This window comes from Pocillopora damicornis, chromosome 5, assembly GCF_964200805.1.
Source record: "Pocillopora damicornis chromosome 5, jaPocDami1.2, whole genome shotgun sequence".
In the NCBI taxonomy this organism is placed as follows: domain Eukaryota; kingdom Metazoa; phylum Cnidaria; class Anthozoa; order Scleractinia; family Pocilloporidae; genus Pocillopora; species Pocillopora damicornis.
The window spans coordinates 23,291,450-23,304,942 of record NC_142674.1 but is presented as its reverse complement, the minus strand read 5'-3'; the positions used below and the strand labels follow the sequence as shown (position 1 = coordinate 23,304,942).

General features: G+C 37.3%; 1 protein-coding gene across 3 annotated transcripts; it reads right to left on the bottom strand.

Annotated features, from left to right (window-relative positions):
* Positions 1-124: 124 nt before the first annotated feature.
* Positions 125-13,466, bottom strand: LOC113687011 (protein artemis). 3 transcript variants are annotated; one of them, XM_089206386.1, is made up of 16 exons: positions 13,134-13,460; positions 12,849-12,900; positions 11,148-11,232; positions 10,970-11,029; positions 10,487-10,542; positions 10,128-10,168; positions 9,176-9,236; positions 8,382-8,454; positions 7,925-7,962; positions 7,308-7,410; positions 6,653-6,760; positions 5,636-5,772; positions 4,604-4,664; positions 4,056-4,147; positions 3,047-3,234; positions 125-2,099 (listed from the first exon to the last, which is right to left on the bottom strand). In XM_089206386.1, exons 1-16 carry the CDS (start codon positions 13,240-13,242, stop codon positions 1,729-1,731), a joined length of 1,635 nt encoding a protein of 544 aa, XP_089062512.1. In that variant the 5' UTR covers positions 13,243-13,460; the 3' UTR covers positions 125-1,728. The 3 variants fall into 3 exon arrangements, with proteins under 3 accessions (XP_089062512.1, XP_089062513.1, XP_089062514.1); XM_089206387.1 differs by lacking the exon at positions 11,148-11,232 and having other exon boundaries at positions 13,134-13,466; XM_089206388.1 differs by lacking the exons at positions 11,148-11,232; positions 12,849-12,900 and having other exon boundaries at positions 13,134-13,433.
* Between the last annotated feature and the right edge of the window lie 27 nt (positions 13,467-13,493).

Sequence of the window (13,493 nt, the reverse complement as noted above, 5' to 3'; positions counted from 1 at the left end):
CAAGCTTTGCTATTTAGGCGCTGCTTAGTGGGGGTTAAATCATACTATGGCGCCATACAGGAACACATCAAATATAATACACGATGAACTTTCTTGTAGATAATAATGAAAGCGACAATCATAATCATGATGATAATAATCGATAAATATATATTCAATGTGTGACGTATTAGAACAATCTACATACATTTTCATAAATTAAAATGATAGTAAATTATATATGAATTAATTTACTATCATAAATAATTAAATATTAAATATGACATTGATCCGCAAGGTGTAGCGAGCATTGCCGAAATCAATTAAGTTGATACCTGAATAAGCATTGTAACTCATACTTAGATAACATGTTCGTTAAAATCTAACAAGTGCCATAATAAGAGACTAAAATCACTACGACTCTGTAAATATCTCTAAATTTATATTAAATTGATGTAAAGTAATGCAATGCGAAAACTAAGCTGTGATAAATTCCTATATAAATAAATAAATAACATATTAACTAATCTCCTTTGGCAACAGCAGTAGCATTTGTTCTAGCAAAAATTATTTTCTTTAAAACTCTTTTCTTAGTCGTTACGAATACATTAGGGAGTGTAACGTGTTGTGTGGCTATCCTTAAAGACAGATAATTAAAAAGCACCTAAACTATTTCTTTTATGCTGTTCAGAAAAACAATGGAAAGGAGGCGAATGGGTGACTTAATCAAACGACGGCTGATCGGGAAGCTTATAGCGATAATTTTTTGGTAGTACTGATAATGGTTCCGTTTTGCTGTCAAAAAAATTGGGTATGTGTTGCATGTCTAAAACAGAAGATGGCAATAAGAAATATATTTGCAATATTGATTCCTTTTTTCTTCTATAACAAGTCCCTAAAAAAGTCCATATATTCAGAAGGTGACTTCATGTGTAGATAGAGAAGCAGGCTTTTACAAAATTAAGGTTACTTTCGTAGATGAGCCGTATGCATACGACTTATTTTTCTGGTCTTAGTTTATCGTAAAAATTGTTAATGTTATCACAAAAAAGAAACTTCTTCTTTCTTCTCTTTGATTGTTCTGACTATAAGTTGTTTGTTTGCTGCTCTTGGCTACAATAAGTTAACTTCGAAAGGCCAAGTAAGGCCTGAAACACTGCAGAAAAAACACATTAGTAACAGAAACACACTCTGATGGAATAATAATAATAATAATAATAATAATAATAATAATAATAAAAACAAGCAACAACTACTGAGGCCAGAAAAAAATTGAACGAAGAAAAAAAATAGTTATCGATGAGATTTGACGTACTTCCGACTCAAAATTTGAGTATATTTGTAATCGACGTTGATTCGCCATTTCCTAGCAGTTTGTGAATCGCAGACAGCTTGTCTGGGAGTGGTTTTACATGCCCCGGGGAGGGAGGGATATCAAAGTCTGCTTTCGATCTTGGCTCCCCACCCACTGGTCCCTGGTCATAGTTTTCATCTAACCCTGAAAGCTCTACAACTGAGACTGGAATACTCGATGTCATCCCCGTGTCCGAAGTACGATTGTGGTCAATTTTATTAGAAGCAATACCATCTAAAGATTTTTGACCATGACTAGTACGTTCCAAGACAACTGTGTTGCTCAAAATTTCAGATACTTTACATTCCGCTGGGTTTTCATCTCCAGTTTTCTTTTCAGTTTTAGGAGGACAACATGAATTCTCGTAAAATTCTGTTGGTCTGTCTTGGACATCTTCAACTTTTGGACAAATCATGGGTTTTCCTTGTTATGATCTCGTATCCGTTAGTGTGGGCGTGCTGTGACACAATTCTATCAACATCTTTAGATGATTCCCCGTGGGTTTGCGGTGAAACAGTGGTGACTTCACCAAAAGATTTCTCATTAGATTGCTTTTGTATTGTTGTGTTTATCCCACCGAGGGAGTTCCCTTGGATTTCTTGTGACACGCTTATGATGACCTTTCTGGAAGAGCTTCCTTGGGTGTCCTGTGGCACAGTGGTTTTCTCCTCCAGAGCTATACCTTGACGTCTGCTTCTACGTCGTTTTGGGGGTGGTGTGAGGTTCTCGTCATCAATTAGTCCCAGCTCCTTACACTGGGCAAGAACTAGTAAACACATAGAGAAACTAACTTTATGTATAGCGGCTGCTTTATGTAAGACATTGTTACAAATGGAAATTGGTTGTGAACATTCCCCGTTACTACAAGACAGGACTCTGCCCTAGCCCCCCTCTCTCTCTGGTTTGACAACTTGTAACTCGTTAACTGGTAAAACTTCGTACTTTTTCCAAGTCTTAATCCTTGTTCACAGATTTCAATTCTGTTGCAGACGGAGAAACGTTAAGTGTACAAAAGCAAACCGGAAACAAGGAAACTGAGTGTGGGAAATAAAAAAAAGATAGTCGATACAGATCTAGAACTCCTGAATGCTCATGGAGGCAATGACATTGTAACAGAATCAAGACATGACACACGAGAACCTCAACGATGGACTTGACAGTCGGCAAAAAAGACATCAAGAGAAAGGTATAATAAAACTGACGGGACACAGAGAGCGACAACCAGCGGGAAGAATGGACACAAAGCGGCTAGAAAAGAACTGAATAGGAAGAGACAAAGAGGAGGAAGAGAAACAATCCATTTCAGCGCTCATAAGAAGATGAAAATACATTTTCGAAAGGGAACAAAGGAAAAATTAAACTGATCGACTTAATTAAGGGACGTAAGCTAGGATTTTAAAAACGTCTTCCTATAAACGGCTTCCAGAAGAACTGACGGTGGTGAGAGTTCTATGGTTGGAGGTACTGTGCCGGTCGGCGGCTTTCATTGCAACCCTACGGAGAAGTGATCTGAAATATTCCGCCATTCATTCCTAATTCTACTTAAAACCTTGGAATTGCAAACTAATCTAATATACAGATCCTATTAAGTGAGACAAAGGACTGGAAGGCAAAAATAAATTGGAAACATACTGCTCGGCGGAGAACAACTTGATCATTTCATCGGATCACATAAATAGAGAGATCGACCAACGTGAGCGAGGTTTTACATACCCCTCTCGTCAGGCTTAGGTGGAGCGCAAAGCTGAATCTTTCTCAAGGCAGCTTTCTCCTCTAATGATTTTTTGTCTTTAGTGACACCCTCTCCGCTGAGATGAACAGCGTGTTGTTTGAATCTCTCCTCAACAGACTCGTCTTGGTTACAGGAATCACAATCTTGAATGCGAGTAAGGCCCTTCAGTCTGCGATAAAAATGATTTTCGAAATAATGTAATATTATTTTTCAATAATTGTTAGGAAATTTACTTGAAGTAGAGGCAAAATTGTAGATCTAATAAAATACTGCTATTCAGTCGTCGAGAGCTTGTTCCAGGCCCTTAGCAGTCAATGGAGGCCAGCTAAAGAAAATGCGAACGAAAACGGCGGCTGTGCATGGTTGTCAAAGAAACGGCTGTAATATTTTTCCTTTCCAGACCCCTACTGTTTTCGCGCACCCACTTTTAAGCACCTTTCCACTGACTGAGGGCCTGAAACTAGCGAGAATTTTGGATAAAGAACACTGTTTATTCGAGTTGTAACGAGTTTAGGACAAAGTCTTTTTAAAGTCGAACCCCAGAGCTTAAGATTTCACATTACAATGCTCCACTACTAAGCTACAGAGAACAGGATGGTGAGCTTGGCCTCATACTGCGTTCATATGTAGCACGCTGCCAAGTTAACACGACACCTCCCTAACCCTTTAACTCCCATGAGTGACCAAGACAGAATTTCTCCTTACAATATCGATACAATATCAAGCAGACAAGTGAGGAGAATAAGAAAAATATCGGTAAGGGGATTATTAGTTGATTCAATACCAAATTCTCCAAACTTACATCATAAGAATTGTATGGTAGAAAATAGGGAGAATTATTAATTAGATCTTAGGATTGATAGCGTTAATTAACTAATCCTTGCCGTTTAAAACACACTGATCAGAAATTGAAACTGGCAACAACTATTACCAAGATACGCCCGCGCTCGTGTTTACTTGGTAACCAAACCTAACATGGTGTTAGCTTACCTTTCAAAAGCATCTTCTAATGTGTCCAGTCCTGCTGGCGGTACATTGGGGAAAACATGATAAGGCCTTAGGTAGCCTACTAAATCCTCGATCTGAAAGACACCCAAGTTGTATCACAAAAGCCTGCTCCTCACTAAGCTTCAAATAACACAGTCTCCTTTTTTTTACTCATTTATTAATTCATTCATTTCTTTACTCATTTAAGCCCGCGCAGCTGGCAGTTTTGCGGGCGCTCTGAAGCGTTAAGCGGCCGAGACGTGAGAAGCTTGCGTCGGAAAATGACAAGGTTTTCAATAAGAACCTTCGCTGCTACTCCACCGGCTTTAGCATCATTGAGCGGCAAAACTTCCGCATGCTTTACACGCTTTCCTTTTTTTCTCCTTAGCAACTGAGCTTGCGATTTTGAGCCTGGAAACGATCTTAAGGTTTTCTTAACCCGGAACCCAGAACATGATTTTTATGGCCAAATTTTCATATCCGCATATTTTTTAAACACCCCTAACCCCTTCAGAGGAAGTTCAACTATTAGCAACTGAAGGTTGCAGTACCTCTTCCATGGATGCATGCATTGAATGAACAACTCTCCATAGCCTTTTCCCCTTGTCATACCTGAGGATGGAAAAAATCTTTGGTTGAAATACACACATGGTGCGGATAGCACCAGAAGTTCCTCCTTTTTTACTGATACCTTTTATTTTGACTGAAAAGAGCTGAGTTTTTGTGACGTGTACAACGGCAACTTAAGCATCACAGACCCGCAAAAACTTAAGGACAGAAAGCAATTTTTCTTTTTGTGTGTGTGTTTGTTTTTGTTTTGCATTTCAAGATGACTGAAATTTACGCCTGGAAAAAAATCTTCTTTGGAGATTTTCTATTCAAACAGCACCACACTTACGAGGAAGGGAAGGTAATTTTGTCAAGTTTTATTCCTTATCGAGTTGTACTAAGGGGTCATACAGTAGACGGAAAGCCATATTTCCAGAGCATGAGTAGAAAGAATGCAAAGGGACCTATGCGTCTATAGATGTTGTGCCGCGTAGCACTGGGAACACAAATGGTGAAACAGAGAATTAACTCTGAAGTGTAAATTAAAGTGCTATTTAAACCCATGAATAACCCACAGGCGATTCACCATCCTAAATCGTCCCCGACTTTCTCTGTGCGACCTCGTAGCTCAGTCGGCAGAGTAACGGTAGATCTAATCCGGAGGTCGTGGGTTCGATTCCCACCGAGGTCAAAAGATTTTTTCTTTGCCTCGTGTGGTTCCCTGTTTCCCTTTATTAGGGCTAATGCCCTGTGGGTTATTCATGGGTTTAAATAGCACTTTAATTTACACTTCAGAGTTAATTCTCTGTTTCACCATTTATGCGTCTATAGAGCTTTTTTTAATTGTACTTAAATCTTTGCGGCGTTTTATATTGGGCTATTTTTTCGTGTGGGAAATTACTTCGAAGGGTTCTCAATGAAAAGAGGGAAATTTAATGGGAACTTGCCAAAGCAACTCTCTTGAAAATGTGGTGAAAACTACAGGGTGATCATATCAATGAGGATGTAAAATAAGCTTTGGTATTTGTTCTCACCTTTTGAAATCCTCCGGCATTGGTTCTGTACTACGTGCTACCCACATGGTTGTTGGCTTTATACGCAGAACCTTTGTCTTGAGAGAGGGATGAACTGAAGAACCACAAGGGAGGTCTGAGTCACACCTTTGGTTGGCCTGAGGAATTTAACATGGAGATATGGATAACAGCATTTGAAGGAGGGGGAGGGAGGTGGGGGAGATGGGTGACCTGAACAAGGGCCTACTACAGTGTCCCATTTATTCTGGGTTTAGTCTCTGTAGCTTGAATAAAGGGGGTAAGGGTAAGTTTCTAAAGAAACTGTGGTGCTGCTTTGGTGGGAGAGTATGACACTTAATTTAATTAATATTATCAACTGAGTTGATAACGTAAATTGGTCTCCGTAAAGAGCGTTAGCCCTTCGTTGAACGTTCGAAACGGCAGCTCTGAAACTCTCTGTAGCTTGAACTAGCTAAAAAAACTTTTATCACAGAGAACACCTTTTCCTGCTTGGAATGATGCATGGGATACACTAATGCATCTTGTGCTGAACACCGTACCCAAAACAAGTCAATTATGGCTGTTAATGAGACTAAACAGAGTCCTTCCTCCCCTTCCTGTGAACTTCATGCAAGGAAAAAAACCAATATACCTCAGCCACTATGTGTAACCAGGTTTGCAAAATTCCACCAAGGATTGGTGACAAAAGTGATTGTGTTAAATGGCTAACTTTGTGTAAATAACAGAAGTTACTTCAAATTTGAGTTCTATTGAGATTGTCTCCCTTCCCATATTCAACAACTTCCACAGAAAAAATAATTTTGAAGATAAAAAATCCAAAGCAATTTAAGGGGGGGGGGGGGAGAAAGGCAGTTTTAATGAAGGGATGAGGGGTGAAATTTGACAAGGGTAATGGAAAGTAGAGTCTGAGAGACATCTAAGAACTCTTTTTTCCTATAGTGGCTGACTCAGCATGGTATCACCGTTTTTTACTAAGAACCCGAGAGAGTACCAGTCTTGAACTCCTTCTGTCCATACCTGCCACTTGCATGCATGTATCTTAGAAGATTGACCATCAGTTGTGAAATAAGGAGTCATGTCCGGCAGATATCTGTACATGGCCAGCCGTTCAGCACTGACATGGATCTTATTGCAATGCAAAGGGATTTCAAGAAACACAGGTTAATTAAAAGTCCAACCAGACCAAGATCAAAAGAGCCTAAATGCATAATGCTCCATATTTGTTGTATCATGGAAAAATTCTCAAAATGAAAGATAATCAGCAAGCAGCCCCTCGTTAATAGTGCTGCAGAATGTACGTTTCTTTACCTCCAAGGAGGTTTAAGACAAGTCAGGGAGAGGTTACCAAGGGTCGGGCACTAATGATGAGTCATTGGCAGAGCCAGGCCCCTTGCAGACCTCTCGCCCACTTGTGTCACTCAAGGCCTCATACTTTTTTCCCACAGCAACACCCTAACATCAGTATGCATATTCTCCATACTGTTCTCTACACATTTCCTAAGGTGCTGACAAGGAGAACTTGTCTAACAATCAAGAGTTTCTTTAGTTGTTGATCATTTCCCTTATTCTCATGACCTTAATGTTTGATTCAGTGGTGATATTGTAAGGAGAAATTAGATGCCAGTCACTTTTAGGGGTTAAAGGCTTAATGAAAGACAAAAAACACAATCACCTTTGTTCTATAATTCATGGCTATTTCCTTCAATAAATATTCAAATCCATACATTCCTTTGCATAACAGGCTAACAGCATATTCAGGACCTCTTGAAAACCACCTGTTAAATAGACATAAATTTAAAATGGTTAAAGAGAAAATGCAAATTGGTGACAGAGATAAAAAAAAAATCTGATATTCATAAAGCATTCCTTAGATTTCAAATGACAAGGAAACAAGGACATTTTTTTTCCACCTATGCTGCTGTCATTGTTTTTGGTTTCCTTCTGTTTACTGTTTCCAGCAAAACCAAGTAATTAATTCATAGTCTGAAGATTTTAATTCATGAAGATTGTTCCCTTAGGGACTAGTCATCATTTATCCATAATAACCACCATGGGGAGGGGGGGGGGAATGGAACATAACAATTATAACTACCAATGTAGAATACTACAGAGTCCTAAGGGAGGGATCAGATAAATTTTACTGTGACACAACCAAAATTCTCTGTCTCCCCCCCCCCTGCTACATCCCCCCATCCCCCCTCACAACAAATAATGACCAATCCCTAAATTGTTGGATAGCATTCCAAAATATTATCTTAAGATTATCAATCACAACCTCCCAAACTTTACCTGTCTATGAGGTTTATGACAGCATCTCTACTCTGTTGCTGCAATTTTAAAAGAGAATTAATTATTTGGGAAACCATAGCATCAAAATCAAGCACTAAAAAACTTTGAATTACGTGTACACTTAACATGCAACTTTAAAAAACAACATCAATAATTTTGAAGCAATTTCCTTTGAATTTCTTTTGCAATAATAAAGTCTAAATGCAGTTACATTTCATTTGTGCCAACCAGGGTCAAAAGAGACAAAGTGAGAATAAAGTGTCTTTCCTAGGAACACAAGAAATCGGACCCTAGACATGGCTCAAACGGGAATTCCAAATTGCTATGCTTCCAGCCACAAAATTTACATATACAATAATTTTAATTGTGCAATAAATATGACTGAGGTATTTGGAATAAATAGAGCCACTTCTAACATCACAAACAACCAATTGAAAGAAAATTACATGATACCCACCCGACTAGGCAGGCTCTTCATTCTTGGCAGACAAAATGTTGTGTCAATATAAATGCTTTTGATGTCTTTAATTCTAAAAAAAAACAAAGACTTTTCTTGAAAAGTTGATACAGCAGAAAACAGCAAAATTGAGATAAATGAAAGCTGTTTAAAACTGTGATAATAGCCCAAACCAAAAGAACTAAATAAAAAAGGGGGTGAGTTTCTAAAGAAACTGCAGTGCTGAGACATTGGAGGGTATTACAAGATAGTTGTCATAACCATTTTGGTTTTGTCACCTGAGTTGATAAATGTAAATGTGCCACTGCAGAAAGGTTCTAAATCTTACATTTTAAGTGTTAGCCCTTCAATTTTATTCACTCTGAAACTTAAGAAACTCTCTGAAGTGGCCAGTTTTCTTTTATTTATCAACTCTGTTGATAAAACCAAATTAGCCACCTCCCTTCCCCTAAAAAGTTAGAACACTACCAAGAGCTTCTTAAGAGGATTCAAGCCTGAGAACTTATAATTTCCCAGTCAGATGCGTTATCAACTGAGCTACAGATGACTTGGTGGTAAACTACACTAAGGTTTTTAAGAAGTTCCCATGTGAACACTGCTGTGTATAATGCTTTACAAATTGTAAGGTTTGGAATCTGTTACTACCTTTTGCAGGAAAAATAAGGGAGTGAAAAAAAAAGTGTCCCTCAAAGACATAAAGTTTTCTTTATTTCTCTTTGCCACGACTTGTTACAGACAAGTAAAAAATAACTGAAAATATTGTGGCTAAGTGCGTTAAAGGTAAATGTACAAACCCTTCTTTGGTATGAAAGAAAGAAATTCTCTTCACATCTCCCTTGGATAAACGAAAATCACCTGCCAATCAGATACAAAAAACTAGAGTGTATCATATGATTTAAGAATCCAAATCTTGGATTTTCTGAAGGAAATGCACCTTCTACACTACATTCATCTTTCCCTTCATAAATGTGAGAGCTGTTTTTTTTTTAGTCGCAGAACTGAAGTTGTTTTTGGAGACATAAGAGTAACTATGCTTTGCTGAAAATTGAAGTTAAAAGCAGAGTCAGGCTTGATGGTACTGGAATCAAAAGAATGATAATGTGTCAATTTTTTTCAATTATCCTAACAATTTGAACACTTAGATCCAGTGAAAAACTGGATTTTCAATTTTCAAAATAAGCAGTGAACCATATAATCTTGCTGCATGATTTTAACTCTCTAAATGCATATGGCTTCAACAGTTTAATTTTTAGCAAATCATATACAGCATATATGCAGGAATCACAAGTGGATTCAGTTCTCATCTTTGGATTCTGTCAGTTCAATTTTCACCAGTTATCACTACAACTCCCACTCCAACCCAACAATCCATACATTAAGCAATTGTTATATGAGGTTGAACATGATATCATGAATTATCAATACTGCAGTCTGAGTTATCAACTGAGGCCAAAGGCCGAGGCAGATAACACAGACTCAAAGGTTTGATAAATCATGACATCATGTGAGAACCAAATTTTATCGTTACTTAATTCTACACTTTTTAAACAATCTGCAAAAGACACTTTGAGAACCCAACATGGAAAAGGAGCCTGGAAACTAGGCAGACCTTAATGCAACATGATGACTCAATGTCTCCTACAGATCTTGGGTTATCATGTTAACTTCACACACTGTTGTACTGTATGCTCTCGACCAATCAGAGTTTTCAATTATAATTATTATATTAGCCAAGGTTGAGATTACCTGTGTAGAGCACGTTCCCACCTGGACCCTCAAATAAGAACCTACAAAGTGTACACATAAGTGATGTAGTGAATACACATGAAAGTTTTTCTCTTTCAATTTGATCATGAGAAGAAATGTAATTTTGGCAGGGTTGAAACAAAGGTAACTTTGATCCAGTGTAAAAGTTATTGTAGCCAGCTTACAAACTCACAAACACTGTAACTTTTAGGCAAGTCCTTCTGTTTAGAGTAATATTTTTTAAGGCTGAGAAAAATTCCCCACAGATTCAAATTAAAGGTTATCAACTTGGTGAAATCCAGCTACATATACCTTGACCTTTGACTTTTTAACTAACACATACATAAAATCTTACTTACATGACAGATCCAACACAATGTCCAGCAGGCAACAACGTTACACAAAAAGAACTTTCCTATGAAAAGAGCAAGACAAACAGGAATTACTTATTACCTCAAGAAATATTAGATTTCAAAACCACAAGAATTCTAAAAGCTGATCTGGTATAAAAACACTAAGAAACCAAATAACTTCAGATCTGTAATGGACCATTTAAATATCAGAACTTGTGATTCATCCTTTCCACCCTAAAAAATTTGAATTCATATTCTCCACACAGCCACACAGCTCTCTTCACATCTCCTATGGCAAGGAGAATTTGTTTGACAATCAGGAGTTTCTCACATTGCTGATCATTTCCTTCATTCTCACTACCTTTACATTTGATTCAAGGCTATGCGGTAAGGAGAAGTAAGAAGCCAGTCACTCTGAGGATTAAAAGGTTAATAGAAAGCTAGATCATAAATTTAAGGGAAAGTGAACAACAACAAGAAACAATTTACCTGTCCTGTCTTTTCATCAACGAGTGGAACCATTGTCTGCTGGTCCACAGGTATACTGCGCTGTAATAAGGAGAATGATATTGGGTTCAATGCTCTTTTGTTTAACAACAGAGAAAGAGAAAAACATTGGAAAAGAAATGACAATGTATTTAATGAAACAAAAACTTTAGATATTAACAATATAATCTTTGAGATGACTGTATGTTGGGTTGCACATCAACAAGTTCTCTGTAGTTTCTGAACAATACAGGAATACAGTTTTGCTGTTGAAAAAATGAATTAAAAGAAACCAATGAGAGGGGAATACTGTTGGGAAAAAAATTACAAAGTATGTGCAGTGCTCAGTTTGTCTTTTTATTAAAGTGACCATTGATTACATGATTATAATTAACTATTTGAACTAACTGGTGAAACTTTTGTGCTTTGGCTGTTGCATAATCCACAAGGAGAATCATCACCTATTTTTTGGGTGATGTACTTCTAAATTACAACCATAAAAAATTAGCATGGAAACATTCTTACTTCATACTTGCAATAAAGCCAGCTCACTTACAGTACGTGTAGTACAAGTAATTCAATATCAGCAAAGTATTCACTTGTGAATACTTGTACTGCTAGTTAGTTCTCCTAAAGCTAGTAAAATTATGGTCATGCAAGATACTTAAGGGATCATTTAAGTTCTATTGCTTAACTGCTTAGCTTATTTGTACTCTTCAAAGCAGGGCATGAAATTGTGCCTAATACAGGCGCCAATGCGCCTAAATTTTTCACTTTGGCGACCAAATCCTAAAAGTTAGTCGCCAAATTGGCAACTAGAACGTTTCATCATAACCTTACCAAGAGATATAGTGAATTAAAGAGATTTGCAAAGATAAATCCGCGGCAAACATCCTCATTAATTTTATTTCCAAAACGTAGCACATGCATCTCGATTGATAACTAGACGCCATCTTGGATTTAGATGAGCCTGAACGTTGTATATCATCTGTCCTAGTGTCCACTTTGTAGCACATTAAAGATCTTTTCCCTAACTTAATTTTGGAGGGTCTACCTAGAACGCTGACAGCGTAAAGAAAGATTTTGTTTGTCTTTGAAAATGGCGACCAACTTTTTTTGAATTGGCTACCACTTTGAAGAATTTAGGAGCCAAGTGGCTATCAGAAAAAAAGTTAATTTCACGCCCTGCAAAGCCATTTTTTTTTCTCTTCCCAACCCTCTCAGTATTGTCTTACATTGATCTCTAGCATCTGTTTGGTTTTTCTATAAGACAGCCACTCTGTTTAGTGAATAGAGGGAATCTCTAAGGAGACTGTGGTGCTGCATCAGCGAGGAAGCATAACAAGATGATTTGGTCCTATCAACTGAGTTGATGACTAAATAAAGGTAAATTGGCCACTACAAAGAGTTTCTCAGTAGACATTTCTTTACGAAAAAGAGTTAATGCTCAAAACGTCAACTTAGAAACTCTTTACAGTGGTCTATTTACCTTACTAACTCAGCTGATAGCACTAAATTATCTCTGTTTAATGATATGTTTGTGTATTATTTGATTTGTACCTTTTGCATTTTATGTAAGGGTTTTGTATTTGTGAAAATATAAGTTAATTAGTAACATTTGTCCTAAACATTTCGGCAAAATTTCCACACAGCGCCATAATTCATTCATTATGCATACATATATGGGGCTTTATTATTCAGTGTAAGATGTGCATGCATAATGAATATGAGGCTATGCGGAAATTGTTCCAACATTTCATAAAATCATATTAAGTGGCTTAGAAGTTTCCTTTGAGTCAGGCTTACATGATGGAAATTTAAATCGAGAAGTGCATCAAAAGATTTCTATCTTAGTCCAGTTCAGAATCTTGTATTCATATACCTTGTCTTTAGTCTATGGTGTAAAGCTGTAGAATCTAATCCAACCATGTGATCTACAAATGAATACAAAAATGAAACAAATTCTTGGCTTTTTGAAACATATATTTGGGGTTTCCTCTTGTTTCACAGACACTTATGAAGTGTGCATGCTATGCACAAAGTAATTTTTTTTTAAAACAAAAAATTGCATCACAAGTCTTAGCATCAATTCCTGCTAACTTTACATCGCTCTAATAAATTTCCCCACCACAGAAATAAAATAAATAGAAAATAATCATATCCTTACCTTTATGGCAGTGCGAAAGAAAAAAAGCCAAGCTATCGAGGTTTTCTTTTTCAAAATTGTCCGCCGAAATCAACGGATACTCTCTGAACTTTCCCGCAAAAGTACTCATCGTTTCCGCTGAGGTGAACTGCAAGGCTCAATTTCTCACGTAGTTTCCATGATTTTAAGTGTTCTCAGCGAGAAAAATAAAAACTCTTTTTACATATCTGAACGATACGAGACATTATGGCAAACAGGAACTTTTAAAACCCTAAAACTAGGCTAAAATTGCCAACTTTTGATTTCAAAGCGAAAATAATCAAATATGGCGGCAATTTGTCTATTGTAGATCCCAGTCCCACTACTTCTATATTTGGCCAT